At 46.1% G+C, this 14,246-nt stretch overlaps 1 protein-coding gene across 1 annotated transcript in view; it reads left to right on the top strand.

The window, feature by feature from the left end:
- LOC126162128 (uncharacterized) overlaps positions 1-14,246 on the top strand; it is an 85,691-nt gene that overhangs the window by 36,084 nt on the left and 35,361 nt on the right. Inside the window, exon 3 of the mRNA XM_049918417.1 lies at positions 7,331-7,544. Within this exon, the coding sequence (XP_049774374.1) occupies positions 7,331-7,544 (214 nt within the window). The remainder of the gene's footprint in view (positions 1-7,330; positions 7,545-14,246) is intronic.

Here is a 14,246-nt window from a genome sequence, read left to right as displayed (position 1 = left end):
TGCTATCAGGACTTCACAGAGCCTGAAAGGGGGGGCCTCATAGTAGGCCTCTATTTGGCTGATTGCTAGAATTATTCAGTATCCAGATTTATGGGTCATTCGGATGTGACCGTAAACCGATGTTGGACTACATGGGAACGTGAAAGCATGTGAATTCGTCATCAAGGTTCTAGTCGACCACGTCTAACCAACACAAGGGAGGATCGCATCAAGCATATCGAGACCCCTTCACATCTGTCCATCCCGTCTGATAACAAGTAATGGACCCCGTGCATCACTCTGTGTCATCAGGCACCATTGGTTGGGAACTAGCAGGAGTATCACTAAGGAATTATCATTCGTTGTGTCATCAGGCGCTGACATTGCAACACAGACGGTTGCGGTTGTACTGTTGCCGTGACCGGAAAGTAAGTACTGCTGCTGCATTGCGTCGCATTGTGTTCCGCGATGAATCGCAGTTCTTCACAACCTAGGATGACCATTGCCACTGAGCATGTCAACGATGATTCGTTCATCTAATGTTATGGAGAGGCACTGAAATGTTGCTTCTGGCGTCGCCGTATATGAAACCATAGGGTAGGATTTCATTGCACGACTGATAGTCATTGAGGGAACTCTGATGGTGCAACGATACGTCACGGACATCCTACACCCTCATGTTTGCCGCACATCATGACAATATCATGGGGCCATATTTCAACAAGACAATGTTCTTTCACACAAGGCACCTGTCTCTATGAACTGTCTGCGTCATTCTGAAGTACTCTCACTGCTAGGAAGACCCGCAGATCTGTCCCCGACAAAATATGTATGGAAGCGGCTCAGACGTCAACTCCGTACTAGTACCAATATCTTTGACATCAAAGACCTCTTACAACAGCTGCGGCAAAGCTTGCTTCGTGAGAGGATAAAACTACTTTAGGACATCTTTCGCAGGCTGGAGGGGTAGCTAAGTCGTGCTGATAAGACCCGCCCGGCTAGCCGCGCAGTCTAACTCACTGCTTCCCGAATGGGCACGAATCCGTCTGGCGGGTTAGTGTCGAGGACCAGTGTGCCGGCAAGCCTGTGGATGGTTTTTAAGGAGGTTGTCCATCTGCCTCGGCGAATGCGGGCTGGTTCCCCTTATTCCACCTCAGTTACATTATGTCGGTGATTGTTGCGCAAACGATGTCTCCATGTACACGTACACCATAACTACTCTACCATGCAAACATTCGGGGCTACACTCGTCTGTCATGAGACGTTCCCGGGGTGGTCCACTGGGGGTCGCACCGCACAATAACCCTGGGTTCGGTGTGGAGCGGTTGTGGGGTGGGTGGACTGCTGTGGCGTGTTGTGGGATTGTGAACCACTGAGGGCTATGGTCGGCGAAGCCTCTCCATCGTTTCTGGGCCCCCGGTTCAATACACACACATACACATTCTAATAAGTGGACTCATACTGAGAAGTTCTTTATAAATTTGACTCTGTTTTGTGATCACTGAAATAACGTAACGTACATTCTCACCAGGTGAAGTTTCATTTCGTTTTCTTCTCCATTTTCGATCATCAGTTTTCTTGCCGGGTAGTATAGTTCCACCATTCCAGGTATGTAGCCCTTCATGCAGTTTCCGCACTCTTAATCTCATGGTAATAGCATCACAAATCATATGCCCATAAATACACAAATTTTATTTCATGCACATTCTTAAAATTTCGTACGACTACTTATGAATCAAATATGCCCAGTATGTAACTAAACGTGCCATTTATTAGTTGTGTTGGTGAGATGTTTTCACGTCCAATTTGCTTCACATGTACAATCGTAGCTTTTTAAGTGATGTGGCTCACACTTACTCCAGATACTTTCCTTCGCTTGTTACTCAATGACTAGTTGCTGCTTGACAGCCGTTGCATCTCTGTGAGTCAGAGGTACAATATCCTATCAGATTACACACCGAAGAGCCAAAGAAACTGGTACACCTGGCTACTATCGTGTAGGGCCCTCGCGACCACGTAGAAGTGCCACAACACGACATGACATGGACTTGACAAATGTCTGAAGTAGTGCTGGAGGTACTGACACCATAAATCCTGCCGAGCTGTCCATTAAATCCGTAAGAGTACGAGGGGGTGGAGATCACTTCCGAACAGCACGTTACAAGACATCCCAGACATGTTCAATAATGTTCGTGTCTGGGGAGTTTGGTGGCCAGTGGAAGTGTTTAAACTCAGAAGTGTATTCCTGGAGCCACTCTGTAGCTTTTGGACATGTGGGGTGTTGCATCGTCCTGCTGGAATTTCCCAACTCTGTCGGAATGCACAATGGGCATGAATGGATGCAGTGATCAGACAGGATGCTTACGTACGTCTCACCTGTCAGAGTTGTATCTAGACGTATCAGGGGTCACATATCACTCCAACTGCGCATGCTCCACACCGCTACAGAGCCTTCCCCAGCTTGAACAGTCTTCTGCTGACATGTAGTGTCCATGGATTCATGAGGTTGTCTCCATACCCGTATACGTCCATCCACTAGATATAATTTGAAACGATACTGGTCCGACCAGGCAACATGTTTCCGGTCATCAACAGTCCAATGTCGATGTTGACAGGCCCATGCGAGGCGTAAAGCTTTGTATCGTGCAGTCATCAAGTGTACACGAGTGGGTCTTCGGCTCCGAAATCCCATACCGATGATGTTTCGTTGAATGGTTCGCACGCTGGCACTTGTTGATGACCCAGCACTGAAATCTGCAGCAATTTGCGGAACAGTTCCACTTCTGTCACGCTGAACGATTCTCTTTAGTCGTCATTGGTCCCGTTCTTGCAGGATCTTTTTCCGGTCGCATTGATGTAGGAGATTTGATGTTTTACCGCATTCCTGATATTCACGGTAAACTCATGAAACGATTTTACGGGATAATCCCCACTTCATCGCTACCTCGGAGATGCTGTGTCCCATCGCTCGTGCGCCGACAATAACACCACGTTCAAACTGACCTTGATAACCTGCTATTGTAGCACCAGTAACCGGTCTAAAAACTGCGCCAGACACTTGTCTTACATAGGCGTTGCCGACAGCAGCGCCGTATTCTGCTGTCTACATATCTCTGTATTTGAATGTGCGTGCCTACACCAGTTTCTTTCGTGCTTCAATGTCATAACTGTCCTCCAAAACATGAATTTCTTCGAGCGACTCCATATCACTTCAAATCACCGCTGGTTACCTTCCCAAAACTTCCACACAAATGTCATCGCGGCATTCTTCCAGAACAACTGCCATTTAGCTTTTTCCCGCAAGGGAAGGGTTGCACTTCTGTCACTTTGAACGATTCTCTTCAGTCGTCGTTGGTCCCGTTCTTGCAGGAGCTTTTTCCAACCACAGCGATGTCGGAGATATGATGTTTTATCGGATTCTTGATATTCACGGTACACTCGTGAAGTCGCCGTACAGGAAAATCCCCACTTCATCGCTACCTCGGATATGCTATGTCCAATCTCGCGTTCAGACTAACTTAAAACTTAAAAACCTGCCCTTGTAGCAGCAGTAACCGATCAAACAGCTACGCCAGACACTTCTCTTATATGGGCGTTGGCGACCGCAGCGCCGCATTCTGCTGTCTGCATATCTCTGTCTTTGAATACGCATGTCTGTATGAGTTCCTTTGGCGCTTCAATTTATAGCTGTCTTATGATTTTTATACTTCCTTTTCATCTTGTTCTGTGGTACGTATATTTTAGGACACGTATATTCACTGAGATGACAAAAGTAGTGCCTCCTACTAACGAGTCGGACCTCGTTTTGCTCATCGTAGTGCAGCAAATCGACGTGGCATGGAAGCTGCTGGAAGCCCCCTGCAGATATATTGAACCGTGCTGCCTTTATAGATGTGCATGTTGCGGAAGTGTTGCCAGTGCAGGATTTTGTGCATGAACTGACCTCTCGATTTTGCTCAATAAATGTGCGATGGGATCTGTGTCCGGCGATCTGAGTGGCTAAACCATTCGCTCGAACTGTCCAGAATGGGCTCCCAATTAATGGCGAATAATTTTGGGCCGGTGACAAGGCACTTTGTCATTCATAAAAATTCCACCTGTGTTTGGGAACACGGAGACCAAGCGTGGCTGTAAATGGTCTCCAACTAGCCGAACGTAACCGTTTCCAGTCAACGATTGGTTCAGCTGGACGAGAAGACCCATTCCATTCCACGTAAACACAGCCAACACCACTATGGAGCCACCACTACCTTGCACAGTGCCTTACTGACTTCGTGGGGTGTGCGCCACACTCGAACTCTACCATCAGTTCATACCAACTGAAATCGAGACTCATCTGACAGGCTAACCCATGAGGTCACGAGCCCAGGAGGGGCGCTGTAGGCGATGTCGTGCTGTTAGCAAAGGCTCTCACGTGGGTCGTGTGCTGCCACAGCCCATTAACGCCAAATTTCGTTACAGTGTCCTAACTGATACGTTCTTCGTACATCCCACATTGGTTTATGCGCTTATTTCACTCGGTGTTGCTTGTTTGTTAGCACTGACAACTCGCTGCTCTTGGTCGTTAAGTGAAGGCCATCGGCCACTGCGTTGTCTGTGGTGAGAGGCAATGCCTAAAATTTCGTATTCTCGGCACACTCTTGACTCTGTGGATCTTGGAATATTACATTCCCTTACGATTTCCGAAATGGACTGTCCAGTTCGTCTTGTTCCAACTACCACTCCGCGTTCAAAGTTTGTTAATCCCAGCGTGGCCGGCCGAAGTGGCCGAGCGGTTCTAGGCGCTACAGCCTGGAACCGCGTGACCGCTACGGTCGCAGGTTCGAATCCTGCCTCGGGCATGGATTTGTGTGATGTCCTTCGGTTAGTTAAGTTTAAGTAGTTCTCAGTTCTAGGGACTGATGACCACAGCAGTTAAGTCCCGTAGTGCTCAGAGCCATTTGAACCATTTGAATCCCAGCGTGTGGCCATAATCACGTCGGAATCCTTTTCACATTACTCACCTGAGGACAAATGACAGTACCTCCAATGCACTGCCCTTTGGTACCTTCTGTAGTCATATTATTGCCATCTAATGGGTGATCACAAAATCAGTATAAATTTGAAAACTGAATAAATCAGGGAATAATGTAGATAGAGAGGTACAAATTGACACACATGCCTGGAATTATATGGGGTTTCATTAGAACCAAAAAAATACAAAAGTTCAAAAAATGCCCGACAGATGGCGCTTCATCTGATCAGAATAGCAATAATTATCATAACAAAGTAAGAAAAAGCAAAGATGATGTTCTTTACAGGAAATGCTCAATATGTCCACCATCATTCCTCAACAATAGCTGTAGTCGAGGAATAATGTTGTGAACAGCACTGTAAAGCATGTCCGGAGTTATGGTGAGGCATTGGCGTCGGATGTTATCTTTCAGCATCCCTAGAGATGTCGGTCGATCACGATACACTTGCGACTTCAGGTAACCCCAAAGCCAATAATCGCACGGACTGAGGTCTGGGGACCTGCGAGGCCAAGCATGAAGAAAGTGGCGGCTGAGCACACGATCATCACCAAACGACGCGCGCAAGAGATCTTTCACGCGGCTAGCAATATGGGGTGGAGCGCCATCCTGCATAAACATCGTACGTTCCAGCAGGTGTTTATCAGCCAGGCTGGGGATGATGCGATTCTGTAACATATCGGCGTACCTCTCACCCGTCACGGTAGCGGTTACAAAACCAGAACCACGCATTTCCTCGAAGAAAAAAGGCCCGATAACGGTAGATGTGGTAAATCCAACCCATACCGTGATTTTCTCGTCGTGCAATGGAGTTTCCACGACAGTTCTAGGATTTTCGGTAGGCCAAATTCTGCAGTTGTGGGCGTTGACAGACCCTCGGAGCGTGAAATGAGCTTCGTCGGTCCACAACACGTTACTCAACCAATCGTCATCTTCCGCCATCTTTTGAAACGCCCACACCGCAAATGCCCTCCGCTTCACCAAATCACCAGGTAACAGTTCATGATGCTGACGGATTTTGTACTGATAGCATCGTAGGGTCCGCGTAAGTGCCAACCAAACAGTAGTGTATGGAATGGCGGTGCGACGTGCGACTGCATGAGCGCTGACTTCCACGTGCATAGACGAACCCGCTACAGTCTCCATTTCTTCCTGAGCCGTCTCAGCAGCATTACGCCTTGCGCTCGGTCGGCCACTACTGGATCTATCGTCTAAACAACCCGTGGCTTCGAACTTCGAAATCATTCTCGCCACAGCTGCATTTGTCAACGGACCTTTACCCGTTCGAATCCCCTTCCTATGGCGATAGGATCGTAACGCTGAACTAGCACATTCCCCATTCTGATAATACAGATTCACTAGAAGCACCTTTCCAGGTGACGTCAACATGCTGCGACTGCTGGTGCATCTGATTCTTTCTCTCATTACAGCTCCTTATATACACGATTGTCATGCGCAGTCACTGACATTTTGCTGTCCAGCGCCATCTGTCGGACAGTTTGTGAACTTTGTTTTTTTTTGTTAAAACCCCATGTCATTCCAAGCATGTGTATCAATTGTTAGCTCTCTATCTACATTATTCCGTGGTTTATTAAGTTTTCAAATTTATACTGACTTTTTGATCACCCGGTATATATGTGTACATCGCCGTCCCACGACTTTTGTCAGCACAATGTTTAGAATCTATCCGCTTTCCTACTACCTTCATCTCTTCCTTAACCTGCCGATACCTTTATCCATTTTTTATGTAGTCCATCATTCCAAACTTCCGTCTTCTACCTCAGTATTTCCTGCAACCTTTCGTTCGCTGAGTCGTCGAAGGAGGCAATTTATTTGTAATGTTTAAATCAGCCGCTATTTCTCTTTCTTTCATCGTTTCCATTAGTCCTCTCTCCTAATACCGTGGTCTTCATTCCATCTTCCCTTGTCAGTTTAAGCAATTTTCTCCACAAACTAATTTCAAAACTATAGAAGCCTTTTTATTGCCCATAATTTGCAACCATATAATTGTAAACTCTAGATAAAATAATTTGTGAATATTTTTTCTTTGCTCTACCAAAATTCTGTCTGATTCCTATGCAAGAACATGTTACCCCTAGCTAGTCTTCTTATTTCCTCCACATAGTTTTCATTTTCCATCACATACTAGCCAAGGAACTGAAAATATTTAACTTATTCGAGGAGCTTTCCTTTTAGTGATACTTTGAAGGAAGCTTTTTTGTTTAATTGTCAGAAAAATTTTCTCGCAACAGCTTCTGATCATTATGCTTAGAGCATAGTAACGAGACTCTGAGGCCTCGTCCTTTATGCGTATGTTGTTGTCTGACCATTGTACACAGGTGTACTGGGCACGGCAGCAGGCGGACAAAGTATTCTTGAGACATTATAGACACGTGACCATGGGATTCGGCCGCATCGAAGCTTCCTGTTCGCAACAAGATGACGTCTGTTTGTTGACGATCAGCAATGTTCAGAAGACCGATTCGGGACTGTATCTCTGTGGGGTTGACAGCACGCCGCCCATCCAACGCTTCGTGTACCTCTCTGTTTCCGGTAAGTAGTATCTTGCGTCCTAAGAGACGCTATTTAACCGTAGTTACTTTTAGATTATCGGCATAATGTCGTAGTTGCTGCCGGGTGTATATCCTGCACTGGTAAACTCAAAGCGTTGAGCAGGAACCGACGTAAAGGGTAAACAGATGGTGTGGCCAAAGTAGGAAAAAAAATTTATTGCTTTTATTTATTTTTGCGTTTATCCACCGTATGCGTCTACTGAAACGTCCCCTTAGAACAAATTATACACGACTGTGCTTAAACTGACACACAATATTTTTAGCGCAACGCAATCTGACTATCAAAGATCCCTGCAAAAGAATGGCCCTGAGTAACTTTAAACTATACCTTTCACAAATAACTTACCTCACAAAAATCTTCGTTATTCGAACTACTGCAATACGGCGAGCGCCACTACTGCCAGCTAAATAAAAGATTCAAACTACTGAAGGCACTAACTACTGATAGGGATAGTTAGCAAATGAAAGATATTAATATAGAACAAACACTGTATTTACCTTAATATCATCACAAGTCATAATATATGTAATTTCAAAACTCCGCCATCTTTCTCCTCACATCCACCACTGCTGGCGGCTCACCTCTAACTGCCCAACGCTACGCGCTGTTAACATCCAGCTGCCCCTCTACAATGGCAGACAACAATGCAAACTAGCCACAGACTGCACACAGCACAGCCAGTGATTTTCATATAGAGCGCTACGTAACGTTGCCAATAAGAAAACATAAACAGCCTACTTACATAAAGAAAACATAAACAGCCTACTTACACTACCTATGTTCTTATTTCACTGTACATATGTGTTCATTTATTTATTTATTATTGTATGATCCAGAATACTTTAATTTCTAAACACATAAGAGCCCCCTAACAGTTATACAGGGCGGTGAGAAACAGGTTGTAAGAGTGATGCAGGGTAGGCTGTGGTGAGAAATAACAGTTTAGAAAAAAAATTAGATACGTTGCACCATTTCCTGTTTAGTTATCATCGAAATTAACCAATCAGGTTGTTTTACGTGAAAACTCAAAGAGCCTGCCACATTTGACAATCCGTGTCAGTTGATCTCTTAGCGTAGGTGATAGCGCACGACACTGGTCTCCTTTTGGCTCGGGTTCAATCTTTGCTACCGCTCCACGTCCAATTTTGGACCACTCTCTTGTTCGGTTTTAGGGAATCAAACGAAGACCACGTTTGGCAACACAGTCCTTAGCTGGCTGCTTGAATAGGCACGTGCAACGACCTGACTGGCTAACTTCAAAGCTAATCGAGTCAGAAACGGCGTAAAGTATCGAATTTTTTCCTTAACGATTATTTCTCAGCGCAACCTACCCTACAACTCCCTTAATGATTATAATGCCATTGGCTCGCATTTTTATGTTTCCTCAGTGATGTAAGAGTTTTTGGATTACTAAAGTAAGCAATCATTTAAAAATCCATTATGCAACTAAATAGCTAAAATTACATCTCTAAAAATTATATAAAAGAGTATAGTAAATAAGTGTAGAACTAAATTCGCTTTACGGATGTTGACGACTTGTATGAGGACCAATACGGGTAAGTTGAGTACAGGAACTCATGTCCGTAAACGTACCGTTTTCTCGCTACACGCAAAATACCACAATGCACGTTGAAATCTCCCGCATTTTCGGCGTCACTGAGTAGGGTATTACGCACATCATTCTTCGATCACCTGATGTTCTATGTGCATTACAGCTTTCTTTACATGCACTCACTTGGGTTTGTGATCTGCCCGGAGGGAATTGTACCTGCTGCTGTTCTTGTGGTCTTTGTTCACACGTTGGTCCCCTCCCCCAAATCAACAAATCTTTGTTCATACTACACTCCTATACAGTAGTAATTGTTCACTACAGTACAGAATGAAGCTGTAGGTACACCTTGTGACCAAATGTATCCGGACACCTGGCTGAATATCACTTACAAGTTCGTGGCGCCATCCATCGGTAATTCTGGAATTCAATATGGTGCTGGCCGACCCTTAGCCTTGATGACAGCTTCCACTCTCGCAGACATACATTGAATCAGGTACTGGAAGGTTCCTTGGGGAATGGCATTCCATTTTTCACGGAGTGCTGCGCTGAGGAGAGGTATCGATGTCGGTCGGTGAGGCCTGGCACGAAGCCGGCGTTCCAAAACTTCACAAAGGTATTCTGTAGGGTTCAGGTCAGGAGTCTGTGAAGGCCAGTCCATTACAAGCATGTTATTGTCGTGTAACCACTCCGCTACAGGCCGTGCATTATGAACAGGTGCTCGACGGTGTTGAAAGATGCAGTCGCTATCCCCTAATTCCTCTTCGGCAGTGGGAAACAAGAAGGTGCTTAAAACATCAATGTAGGCCTGTGCTATGACAGTGTCACACAAAACAACAGGGGGTGAAGCCCGCTCCATGCAAAACACGACCACACCATAACACCAAAGCCTCCGAATTTTACTGTTGGCTCTACACACGCTAGCAGATTACGTTCACCGGGCATTCGCCATACCCACACCCTGCCATCGGATCGCCACATTGTGTACCGTGATTCGTCACTCCAGGCAACGTTCTTCCACTGTTCAATCGTCCAATGTTTATTCTCCTTACACCAAGCGAGGCGTCGTTTGGCATTTACTCGACCATGAAATCCAAGTTTTCTCACCTCCCGCCTAACTGTCATAGTGCTTGCAGTGGATTCTGTTGCAGTTGGAAATCCTGTGTGATGGCCTGGATAGAAGTCTACCTATTACACATTATGACCCTCTTCAACGGTCGGCGGTCTGTCAGTCAACGGGCGAGGTCGGCCTGTATGCTTTTCTGCTGTACGAGTCCCTTCACGTTTCTGCTTCACTATCACATCGGAAACAGTGGACCTAGGGATGTTTAGGAGTGTGAAAATCTCGCGTACAGACGTATGATACAAGTGACACCCAAACACCAGACCACTTTCAAAGTCCGTGAGTTTCGCGGAGCGCCCCATTCTGCTCTCACACGATGTCCAATGACTACTGAGGTCGCTGATATGGAGTACCTGGTGAAACGCTCTGCTTAAGTCCGCAGGACAGAACAGGTAGTAGAATTGTGGAAAGGGGTCAAAATGCGGCTGTCAGTTACACTCAAACACATATAACTTTATTTAGTTGTCCAAACAATACAGCAAAACTCTTTAAACTTAGTAATCGGGTGAATAGACCACACTGTCTTATGCCTTAAGGGCACAACCACTTAAATTTAAAGACGGCGGAAAGCCATTAACTTAAAATTCAGACTCAAAAAAGAATAATTAGAAGGCAATTAATTTAAAGACGGCTGAAGGCCCATGATTTAAGATTGCAGGTAAAATTAATTAAAAAAATGGTTCAAATGGCTGTGAGCACGATGGGACTTAATATCTGAGGTCATCAGTCCTCTAGAACTTAGAACTACTTAAACCTAACTAACCTAAGGACATCACAGACATCCATGCCCGAGGCAGGATTCGAACCTGTGACCGTAGCGATCGTGCGGTTCCAGAGTGTAGCGCCTAGAACCGCTCTGCCACCCCGGCCGGCATTTATTTTTAAAACCAAAACACAAGGCAGAAGGCCTTATCATCGATTAGGCTGAAGGCCCCACACAGTCTGATACTTGAAAGACAAGAAGTTTAATTTAAAAACGCCGCAAGGCCGATTACTTAAAACTATTAAAATAATTTTTAGTAGGCAGAAGGCCCAAAGCTTTATCTTTACACAGTCTGAAAGCCCAAACAATCTAACATTTAACAAGTAAGGAATTTAAATTTTAAAGTGGCTGAAGGCCCATTATTGAAAAACACAACTACAATAAATTTTCAAAAGACAGAAGGCCCAAAGCTTTATCCAAAAAAATATTTTAAATGAAGCTGTAGGCCCAAGCAATGCAAGACTTGACAAGTGAGGAAATTTCAGTTTTAAAGAGGCTGAAGATCCATTATTTAAAACCCAACTAAAAGCATACAAATTCAAACCATCGGCTATAAGCCATTAAAATACACAATCAAACACCAATAAGAAAAGGCAGTACAGCCAGCGGTGCTCAGAAGTTTCCTGGGGGTCGGTCTGCACTTGAAATATTAACGTTCGCTTAGGGGGGGACAGGTAGTCGTCCCAACTATATCTGATCCACCGGCAAGCCAACCAAGAGACAGTCAACGGACCCACCGACAAGACGACTTGCTTTCCACCTGACCAGTGCACAAGTAACTCGAAAGTCAAAACGTAAAAGGCGTAGGCGCCCACAACCACGTATGCACAAGCTGTCAGAAGTACACACAGGTGTTGGACAGCGACAACACAGTGAGGAAAGGACACCGCCTGAATTTTACGTCAGCTGCCAGGGCAGGTAACCGGAACGCTAACGGCCTCAAGGCAGAAAATTCCGCTGGTGCACTTGGACTTCAAATAAACAAAACACAGTTAAACTCCTAAACTCCACCAGATTGTGGCCAAACTTTCGCCGACTCGAATACTCGCTGTTGCTCACGGGAATACCCCCAACAGCCAACCATGAAAACCAACGTCACAATGTGAACAGTCTGGCCTCGGTAATTAAATCACCACTCAACTTTGATGTCCTGGGTCGGTGAGCCACGAGCCTCGTAGCAATCGGAACAGACCCCACACGCTCCGACACTGCGTAGAGACCTCCAGCGGGCCCGGCCCACCGCGTCGCTCAGAGATCTCCTGGCTCATCCACACCAACTGATCGACTGTCACACATCAGCACGGACACAGCACTAAAACAACTGAGCAGTCGACATCCCAAGCTACACACAGTTTCACGAACACTTGCACGAAGGACTACACAATACTGACGGCAGCGACTGTGCAATAACAAGGACTAATCACTAGTCGGCGCATACATGCAACCCATAAGCCATCGCTGGCCAACATATACGTCACCCAACAAGACGACCGACCGACGCTGAACCGAGGTGGTCCGCACTCAAGTGATATGTATCGGCAACCTTCGGGCGAATCATGGCTGTCCGGACCTCACTGCAGCTGCGCCCCGACTGAACTTCTGCCGCGTCCTAAGTCAAACACTGCCAGGTCCGAACTGGACTGCTAGCGTCTCCCAACTCACTGGCAGATCCGAACTAACTCCGAACACACGACAACTGGGAAGCAACAGCAGTCAGCAAAGATAATACGCCAGGGCTTATATCGATAAGCGCCGCTGCTGCCGCTCACGGGCAGGCAAGGCGGCAAATCAGTGAGACCAGTAATTGAAATTAACGTGTTGTTGTGGTCTTCAGTCCAGAGACTGGTTTGATGCAGCTCTCCATGCTACTCTATCCTGTGCAAGGTTCTTCATCTCCCAGTGCCTACTGCAACCTACATCCTTCTGAATCTGTTTAGTGTATTCATGTCTTGGTCTCCCTCTACGATTTTTACCCTCCACGCTGCCCACCAATACTAAATTGGTGAGCCCTTAATGCCTCAGAACATGTCCTACCAACCGATCCCGTCTTCTAGTGAAGTTGTGCCACAAACTTCTCTTCTCCCCGATTCTGTTCAATACCTCCTCATTAGTTACGTGATCTACCCATCTAATCTTCAGCATTCTTCTGCAGCACCAGATTTCGAAAGCTTCTATTCTCTTCTTGTCTAAACTATTTATCGTCCACGTTTCACTTCCATACACGGCTACACTCCATACAAATACTTTCAGAAACGACTTCCTTACACTTACATCTATACTCGATGTTAACATAATGAGGTGGTAGTACAGTAAGAACAGGATGTCAAATGAGATATGGCACGAACACGAGCCACGCACGGCTCACCTGGCAGTAGGTGGCAGCACAATGCACCTAATATGAAAAATGTATGTTTTTGAAAGTGTCCGGATACTTTTGATCACACAGTGTTTTTAGTGCATCGATTTTGACCATGGTGAACTACGCGTACAGCGACACTCGGTGGAATGGGAGGATTGCTCGTCTACTGTGTGCGGAGAGTTTCCCGTACCGCCAGACACCGTTGCACGGAGTACTAGCGGGCGCCGGATGCGGGTACGTTTAGCACCAGCAGGGCCGTCTGTGGTGCTCCACGGCGGTGCTGCACACACTAGTTTGCAGCGAGGCCCACGAGAAAGTCAGGCTGCGGCGTGACGTCACAAGAGTAGGTCTGAGCTTGCTCAAAAAAATGGTTCAAATAGCTCTGAGCACTATGGGACTTAACATCTGAGGCCATCAGTCCCTTAGACTTAGAACTACTTAAACCTAACCAACCTAAGGACATCACACACATCCATGGCCGAGGCAGGATTCGAACCTGCGACTGTAGCGGTCCCGCGGTTCCAGACTGTAGCGCCTAGAACCGCTGGCCCACTCTGAGCTTGCTCGCCACCTCCGATCAGCAGATGATATGCGTTTCTAAACCTGTAAACTCTTAACTGGGTGTTTACGTAATAACGAGAACGAAATATTCTACAGGAATCTGCTATTATGGGGTCTTATTACTTACTACACTGAAGAGCGAAAGAAACTGTTACACCGGCCTAACATCGAATACGAGGGGTGGAGATCTCTTCTGAACAGCACGCTGCAAGGCATCCCAGATATGCTCAATAACGTTCATGTCTGGAGAGTTCGGTTGCCAGCGGAAGTGTTTAAACTCAGAAGAGTGTCCCTGGAGCCACTCTGTAGCAATTCTGGATGTGTGG

The sequence above is a fragment of the Schistocerca cancellata genome, chromosome 2, assembly GCF_023864275.1.
Source record: "Schistocerca cancellata isolate TAMUIC-IGC-003103 chromosome 2, iqSchCanc2.1, whole genome shotgun sequence".
Classification (NCBI taxonomy): domain Eukaryota; kingdom Metazoa; phylum Arthropoda; class Insecta; order Orthoptera; family Acrididae; genus Schistocerca; species Schistocerca cancellata.
This window is presented reverse-complemented; position numbering and strand designations above follow the sequence as displayed.